General features: G+C 56.2%; 1 protein-coding gene across 1 annotated transcript; it reads left to right on the plus strand.

Annotated features, from left to right (window-relative positions):
* Positions 1-5: 5 nt before the first annotated feature.
* On the plus strand, positions 6-5,745 carry LOC143962553 (CTD nuclear envelope phosphatase 1-like; the record flags this gene model as incomplete). Its single annotated transcript, XM_077471820.1, is given in 7 exon segments — positions 6-62; positions 157-228; positions 2,153-2,237; positions 2,240-2,268; positions 2,636-2,747; positions 2,856-2,940; positions 5,364-5,745. Coding segments are annotated over 7 exon segments (501 nt in total), but the record flags the coding sequence as incomplete, so codon positions are not given.
* Between the last annotated feature and the right edge of the window lie 2,943 nt (positions 5,746-8,688).

Consider the following 8,688-nt stretch of genomic DNA (forward strand, 5'->3'; position numbering starts at 1 on the left):
CACGATGGCGTATTGAGGCCAACAGTCCGTCCAGGAACCCCCCCCCAGATTTTATATTAAATGTAAGGGCTTGTGGTATGGGGCCGCTAGGAGCTGTCCCCTCCCCCCCCCCCCCCATATCCTCACTACCACCCCTCTCCCCCATCTTCTCATCAGGTGGTTATAGATAAACACCCAGTCCGATTCTTTGTACATAAGAGGCCACATGTGGACTTCTTCCTGGAAGTGGTGAGTCCATCTATCATCTCTGTATACAGCCCAGGTATAGGGGTGGGGGGTTGTCTGTGTTCTAGGGGGGTGGTCTGTGTTCTAGGGGCGGGTGAAGGCGGGTGGTCTGTGTTTCTAGGGGCGGGTGAATGGGGGGTGGTCTGTGTTCTAGGGGCGGGTGAATGGGGGGTGGTCTGTGTTCTAGGGGCGGGTTAAGGGGGGGTGGTCTGTGTTCTAGGGGCGGGTTAAGGGGGGGTGGTCTGTGTTCTAGGGGCGGTTAAGGGGGGGTGGTCTGTGTTCTAGGGGCGGGTTAAGGGGGGGTGGTCTGTGTTCTAGGGGCGGGTTAAGGGGGGGTGGTCTGTGTTCTAGGGGCGGGGTTAAGGGGGGTGGTCTGTGTTCTAGGGCGGTTAAGGGGGGTGGTCTGTGTTCTAGGGGCGGGTTAAGGGGGGGTGGTCTGTGTTCTAGGGGCGGGTTAAGGGGGGTGGTCTGTGTTCTAGGGGCGGGTTAAGGGGGGGGTGGTCTGTGTTCTAGGGGCGGGTTAAGGGGGGGTGGTCTGTGTTCTAGGGGCGGGTTAAGGGGGGGTGGTCTGTGACTTTGAGGGTTGTTCTAGGGGTTAAGTGTCGCTGGTTGGGGCTGGTCTGTGTTCTAGGGGCGGGTTAAGGGGGGTTTCTGTGTTCTAGGGCGGTATAAGGGGGGTGGTCTGTGTTCTAGGGGCGGTGTTAAGGGGGGTGGTCTGTGTTCTAGGGGCGGTTAAGGGGGGGGGGTCTGTGTTCTAGGGGCGGGGTTAAGGGGAGGGGGTCTGTGTTCTAGGGGGCTGGTTAAGGGGAGGGGGTCTGTGTGCTAGGGGCGGGTGAAGGGGAGGGGGGTCTGTGTGCTAGGGGCGGGTGAAGGGGAGGGGGGTCTGTGTGCTAGGGGTGGGGCAGGTGAAGGGGTGGGGCGGTCTGTGTGCTAGGGGCGGGTGAAGGGGAGGGGGTGGTCTGGTGTGCTAGGGGCGGGTGAAGGGGAGGGGGTGGTCTGTGTGCTAGGGGCGCGTGAAGGGGAGGGGGGTTTGTGTGCTAGGGGCGGGTGAAGGGGTGGGGGGGTCTGTGTGCTAGGGGCGGGTGAAGGGGTGGGGGGGTCTGTGTGCTAGGGGCGGGGTGAAGGGGAGGGGGTGGTCTGTGTGCTAGGGGCGGGTGAAGGGGAGGGGGTCTGTGTGCTAGCGGCGGGTGAAGGGGGAGGGGGGTGGTCTGTGTACGGGGGGCTACCTGTGTACTTGAATTGTATCGCCATTCTATCCATGTTGATGGATTTGTAACACAAACGTACCAAGAGCCATGGCTCCGCCCCAGACTGGCTCCCTTCACACGGACGACCCTGGCGCCGCCTACCACAGCCTGTCTCCAATATAAGCCGACGCTCCAAAACTTCGCTCTTCTTTCCATTTACTTCCTCCAAAAGATGAGCACTTCATCGATGACTGATAGGAAGGGGGCAAGTCCCCTATCCTCGTGTGAATGCCAGCCGTTGTGAAACGCGTCGAGGAAGGATGAAGATGGTCATCTTTGGACAAATGAAATGGAAAGAAGAGGTAAGTCTTGGTGTGCGGCTTATGTTTACTCGTTATTCAGGATGTTCCATTTTGCTACGTTTTTGCAATATGTGGAAAACATTTTTTTGGGGGGGGGGGGGCGAGAAACCATGAGATCCTATGGGAAGATGTCCAAGCCGGGTCACCAGATCTTACTGGAAGACTTCATCCAGCTCAGAGCATAATTGTGGGCGGAGCTGTTGTCCAATGAAAAGGTCAGAGCATTGTGGGCGGAGCTGTTGTCGTCCAATGGAAAAGGTCGGATCCCTGTTGGGGGCGGTGTTACGATGGGATGGTCGCCACCTTCTGGTGTTATATCTCTGAGGTTCTGCAGACGGACGTGCATTTCGGTGATCTTCTGTATCTCCCCCCACCCAGGTCAGTCAGTGGTACGAGCTGGTGGTCTTCACAGCCAGTATGGAGATATACGGTTCTGCCGTGGCCGATAAACTAGATAATAACAGAGCATCCTACAAAGGCGTTTCTACAGACAGGTGAGCAGAGCGTCTCCTCTGTTTTCGGGGGGGGGGGGGGGAGAGCACACCTTCTACGCTACCCGGGGGGGGGGGGAGAGCACACCTTCTACACTACCCGGGGGGGGGGGGGGGGGAGAGCACCTTCTACGCTACCGGGGGGGGGGGGGGGGGGGGGAGCACACCTTCTACACTACCCGGGGCGGGGGGGGAGCACATCTTCTACGCTACCCATAGACATCCCCTAACCGGGAAAAGCATGCTACCCATAGATTGTACCCCCCCCCCCCTCCTCCATCCACGTACAGGGTTCTTCTGGTGTCTGTTAGCCCCTCCCCCCTCTGTGTCTTCTTTGTCCCTGATTGGTCCTCTCTCTCTCTCCCGGCAGCACTGCACGCTGGAGTTGGGCAGTTACATTAAGGACCTCTCTGTGGTTCACAATGATTTGTCCAGCGTAGTCATCCTGGACAACTCTCCGGGAGCGTACAGGAGTCACCCAGGTAAGTGGCCTCGCGTAGATAACTCACCCTCCCCCCCCCCCCCCTCTGTATGGCGCTGGCCTTCTGGAAATCTTCATCTCATCAGACGTGTTGAACTTTGACCCGCAGATAATGCGATTCCTATCAAGTCCTGGTTCAGTGACCCCAGCGACACCGCGCTCCTCAACCTGCTTCCCATGCTGGACGCCTTGAGGTAGGTGACCGGAACCTCCCACGTCGTGTCGCTCCCAACCGGGCTTCCTTTATATGTGATGTTACCGGACTGACCCCCCCCCCCCCCTGCAGATTGTTCCTGTGTGATCACGTGACCACATGGCCAGCCTGGTGTTGCACATCGTGGCCCCCGCGCTTGGGGGGGGGTGCCATCGCTCTTTCGGGTCAGGTGGTGTTGGGACACTTTGTCACTTCATTATCTCACCTGGTGAAGGGTTGACGCACATCACCTATCCAGGGGTCAGTTTACACCCCGTGCCCCTAACCTCCAGTAGAGGTTATCGGGGTTAGGGGCACCCTCCACCTCCCTCCTCCGGGATCACAAGTCTTACCTTGTCGGAATAAGAAGTCCACTCCCACTGGTGGTCCGAATAATTATCTTCCATCTCTGACCCATTGGTGGAATGGGGCCACTTGTTTCAATGCATGGTATATCCTGACCATAGAGTAGATGGTATGGGGGCACAATACCCCCCCCCCCCACACACACACATCTCTGGGGTGAGGACATGCCATGCATTGACACAAGTGATCAGAGTATAGGGTATGGGGTTACTCACTGTCTTCCATCTCTATCGGTGGAAGGTGACCACTTGTTTCAATGGATGGTATATCCTGACCCCTGAGTTGGATGGTATGGGGGGGGCACAACGCCCCCCCATCTCTTGGGTGAGGACATGCCATGCATTGACACAAGTGGTATGAGGTGGGGTGACGGGAGAAACTGTCCTATATCTGTGACCATCGGTTCAGTGACCACTTGTTTCGATGCATGGTATATCCTGACCATAAGAGTAGACTGTATGGGGGACACATCATCCTCCATCTGACCATCGATGGAGGATGACCTCTTGGATGCATGGTATATCCTGACCATAGAGTAGACTGTATGGAGGACACATCATCCTCCATCTGACCATCGATGGAGGGTGACCTCTTTGGATACATGATATATCCTGACCATAGAGTAGAATGTATGGAGGACACATCATCCTCCATCTGACCATCGATGGAGGATGACCTCTTTGGATGCATGGCATATTCTGACCATAGAGTAGACTGTATGGAGGACACATCATCCTCCATCTGACCATCGATGGAGGATGACCTCTTTGGATGCATGGTATATCCTGACCATAGAGTAGAATGTATGGAGGACACACCATCCTCCATCTGACCATCGATGGAGGATGACCTCTTTGGATGCATGGCATATTCTGACCATAGAGTAGACTGTATGGAGGACACATCATCCTCCATCTGACCATCGATGGAGGATGACCTCTTTGGATGCATGGCATATTCTGACCATAGAGTAGAATGTATGGAGGACACACCATCCTCCATCTGACCATCGATGGAGGATGACCTCTTTGGATACATGGTATATCCTGACCATAGAGTAGAATGTATGGAGGACACATCATCCTCCATCTGACCATCGATGGAGGGTGACCTCTTTGGATACATGGTATATCCTGACCATAGAGTAGAATGTATGGAGGACACATCATCCTCCATCTGACCATCGATGGAGGGTGACCTCTTTGGATACATGGTATATCCTGACCATAGAGTAGACTGTATGGAGGACACATCATCCTCCATCTGACCATCGATGGAGGGTGACCTCTTTGGATACATGGTATATCCTGACCATAGAGTAGAATGTATGGAGGACACATCATCCTCCATCTGACCATCGATGGAGGGTGACCTCTTTGGATACATGGTATATCCTGACCATAGAGTAGACTGTATGGAGGACACATCATCCTCCATCTGACCATCGATGGAGGTTGACCTCTTTGGATACATGGTATATCCTGACCATAGAGTAGAATGTATGGAGGACACACCATCCTCCATCTGACCATCGATGGAGGATGACCTCTTTGGATGCATGGCATATTCTGACCATAGAGTAGACTGTATGGAGGACACATCATCCTCCATCTGACCATCAATGGAGGATGACCTCTTTGGATACATGGTATATCCTGACCATAGAGTAGAATGTATGGAGGACACATCATCCTCCATCTGACCATCGATGGAGGATGACCTCTTTGGATACATGGTATATCCTGACCATAGAGTAGACTGTATGGAGGACACATTGTCTTCCATCTGACCATCGATGGAGGGTGACCTCCTTGTTTCAATGCATGGGCATAGCCTGAACCCCAAGTAGACTGTATGGGGACACATCATCCTCCATCTCTGCCAGTCGGTGAATGGGGTCAGAACAGGTGCATTAACACAAGTTGTCAGAGTAGAGAGTATGGTGGACATCACCGCCTCCATCATGTCTTTTTGTTGCTATTGTCACATCTTCTGTTGAATGATCCAACTTTATTAATTGCATACACTAACATTCCTCTTCTCTCTCTCCATTTTCAGGTTTACAGCCGATGTCCGCTCTGTCCTAAGCCGTAACCTTCACCAGCATCGACTGTGGTGACATTGAGCCCACCCCCCCCCCCCCCTCCTCCGCGATCCCCCCGTTCATCACCTCCCTTCCTCCGCCTTATTCCTGCTCCCCATCTACAGACAAAGACTGTACAACCCACCCTCCGAGGAAGGAAGATGCTGACCCATTCCCCCGGCCCACCTTCTCTACCTCTAGGACACTTATCACGGGGGTGGGGGGGAGAGTGGTGACCATGAACTCTATGAATTCCCTCCCCCCGCCCCTTTTTTTCAGGGGCTGGTGTGTGCGTGGGGAGACACGGAGTCTGGTTTTTAATTGTAGACTTTCTTGTATAAAGAGAATTATTTCAAACTCTGTTTGCTGATTGTGTGTGTGTGTACATCCCTATGTGTGTGCGGGTCGTGGAGGCACCGCAGGCGCAGTGGTCACATGAGGCGGAGCCTCCCGTTTCCCCCCGTACATTGCTGACCTGTCTCCTTAGTGTCAATCGCGGGTCTGTAAGTCTCAACAATCTAGACTGCAGCTCTGTTCAGCCAGTCCTGTGATCTGCATTGTACGGGCAGCGTTTGGACCTCACTGTGTGCACTTCAATGCATTTTATTTCTCATAGGGAGGGCCTTGGGTGGGTTTATACTGCTGCCTACAGGAGGACTGGACACTGGCCCAATAGAACTCCTCTTCTACCCTGCAGGCTTCAGTTTTTTTTCCTAGATTTGGTAGACATTAGGACGGGAGGTCTCTAGCGCCCAGATTTTGGTCCTTTTTAATCAGAATTTCCCACTGCACTAGTGCTTGGCCTGGTGTTCTCTGCATCAGCATTTTCTTAGCTTTGCTTCAGAGTGCCGTACCTGGACCACACCGGACTAGCTGTGTGAGGCTAGCCTGGAATGTGAAGCTCGGACGCTGGGCTCTGCATTCACGCTTTCCAGACCTGAGTGTACTCGGGTGGAGTGCCTCCCAGCTCCAGAGCCCCCGATGTGCCTGTGAAGGCTCACTCGGTGGATATGGGCGAGGCCCCCTATGTGCCTGGGAAGGCTCACTCGGTGGATATGGGCGAGGCCCCTATGTGCCTGGGAAGGCTCACTCGGTGGATATGGGCGAGGCCCCCGATGTGCCTGTGGAGGCTCACTCGGTGGTTGTGATCGGAGCCCTCGATGTGCCTGTGGAGGCTCACTCAGTGGTTGTGATCGGAGCCCTCGATGTGCCTGTGGAGGCTCCCTCTGTGGTTGATCGGAGCCCTCGATGTGCATGTGGAGGCTCCCTCGGTGGTTGATCGGAGCCCCCAATGTGCCTGCGGAGGCTCGCTCGGTGGTTGTGATCGGAGCCCCCGATGTGCCTGTGAACACTCACTCGGTGGTTGTGATTGGAGCCCCCGATGTGCCTGTGGAGGCTCACTCGGTGGTTGTGATCGGAGCCCCCGATGTGCCTGTGGAGGCTCACTCGGTGGTTGTGATCGGAGCCCCCGATGTGCCTGTGAACACTCACTCGGTGGTTGTGATTGGAGCCCCCGATGTGCCTGTGAACGCTCACTCGGTGGTTGTGATCGGAGCCCCCGATGTGCCTGTGGAGGCTCACTCGGTGGTTGTGATCGGAGCCCTCGATGTGCCTGTAAAGGCTCACTCGGTGGATATGGGCGAGGCCCCCGATGTGCCTGTGAAGGCTCACTCGGTGGTTGTGATCGGAGCCCCCGATGTGCCTGGGAAGGCTCACTCTGTGTGGTTGTGATCGGAGCCCCCGATGTGCCTGGGAAGGCTCACTTGGTGGTTGTGATCGGAGCCCCCGATGTGCCTGTGGAGGCTTACTCGGTGGTTGATCGGAGCCCCCGATGTGCCTGTGAGGGCTCACTCGGTGGTTGATCGGAGCCCCCGATGTGCCTGTGAGGGCTCACTCGGTGGTTGTGAGCGGAGCCCCCGATGTGCCTGGGAAGGCTCACTCGGTGGCTGTGATCGGAGCCCCCGATGTGCCTGGGAAGGCTCACTTGGTGGTTGTGATCGGAGCCCCCGATGTGCCTGTGGAGGCTCACTCGGTGGTTGTGAGCGGAGCCCCCGATGTGCCTGGGAAGGCTCACTCGGTGGCTGTGATCGGAGCCCCCGATGTGCCTGGGAAGGCTCACTCGGTGGCTGTGATCGGAGCCCCCGATGTGCCTGGGAAGGCTCACTCGGTGGCTGTGATCGGAGCCCCCGATGTGCCTGGGAAGGCTCACTCGGTGGCTGTGATCGGAGCCCCGATGTGCCTGGGAAGGCTCACTCGGTGGCTGTGATCGGAGCCCCCGATGTGCCTGGGAAGGCTCACTCGGTGGATATGGGCGAGGCCCCCGATGTGCCTGGGAAGGCTCACTCGGTGGATATGGGCGAGGCCCCCGATGTGCCTGGGAAGGCTCACTCGGTGGATATGGCGAGGCCCCGATGTGCCTGGGAAGGCTCACTCGGTGGATATGGGCGAGGCCCCCGATGTGCCTGGGAAGGCTCACTCGGTGGATATGGGCGAGGCCCCCGATGTGCCTGGGAAGGCTCACTCGGTGGTTGTGATCGGAGCCCCCGATGTGCCTATGAAGGCTCACTCGGTGGTTGTGATCGGAGCCCCCGATGTGCCTGTGAAGGCTCACTCGGTGGTTGTGATCGGAGCCCCCGATGTGCCTGTGAGGGCTCACTCGGTGGTTGTGAGCGGAGCCCCCGAAGGCTCACTTGGTGAGTAAAGTTGGGTGAACAGTTTGGGTCGAGCAAAAGTTCAGGCCGATCATCACCTGTTTCCCGGTTCGGTGAACACCTGAATTTGCAGGGCGCTCTTGTCGGGATGCTCGACTGCTGAGCGCCCCCCCACAAATGCGCTGCGCAGTGCGTTCTAAGCTATAATTAGGTGAAGCTTTGCCCAATTGGGGCACAGTGAGTAGTTGGTTGAGGAGTGGGCCCAGACGCTGGCTGCTGTGTCCTTAACGAATGAGTCATCAGCTGTCCACGGGCTTCCCCACTGCCAGCTGAAGGAATGAAAACATTCCTGGCTATAGGGGGGAAAAAAACTGCATGGGGTCCTCCAAAGTCCATACCAGCATGCAGCCTGGCAGGACAGGGAAGGGGCAGACGAGCGAGCGCTGAACCATACCAGGCCACATGCTCTCAAAATCCCTTGTACTATGGCATGACAGGTCCTCTTTATGGAGAGATGTGGGGGGGGGCTATAAATGCCCCCCTCCCGCTGCCTGTGGGACCGATCGAGTGGCCGAACTGCCCCTATGATTGTTCTTGCGGTGCACGGATATCGCCGGCTGAAAATGAGGATATCTGAATGATGCCTGCA

The sequence above is a fragment of the Lithobates pipiens genome, unplaced genomic scaffold (genome assembly GCF_037356315.1).
Source record: "Lithobates pipiens isolate NorthernLeopardFrog02 unplaced genomic scaffold, aLitPip1_a1.2 Scaffold_8, whole genome shotgun sequence".
NCBI classification, from domain to species: Eukaryota; Metazoa; Chordata; class Amphibia; order Anura; family Ranidae; genus Lithobates; species Lithobates pipiens.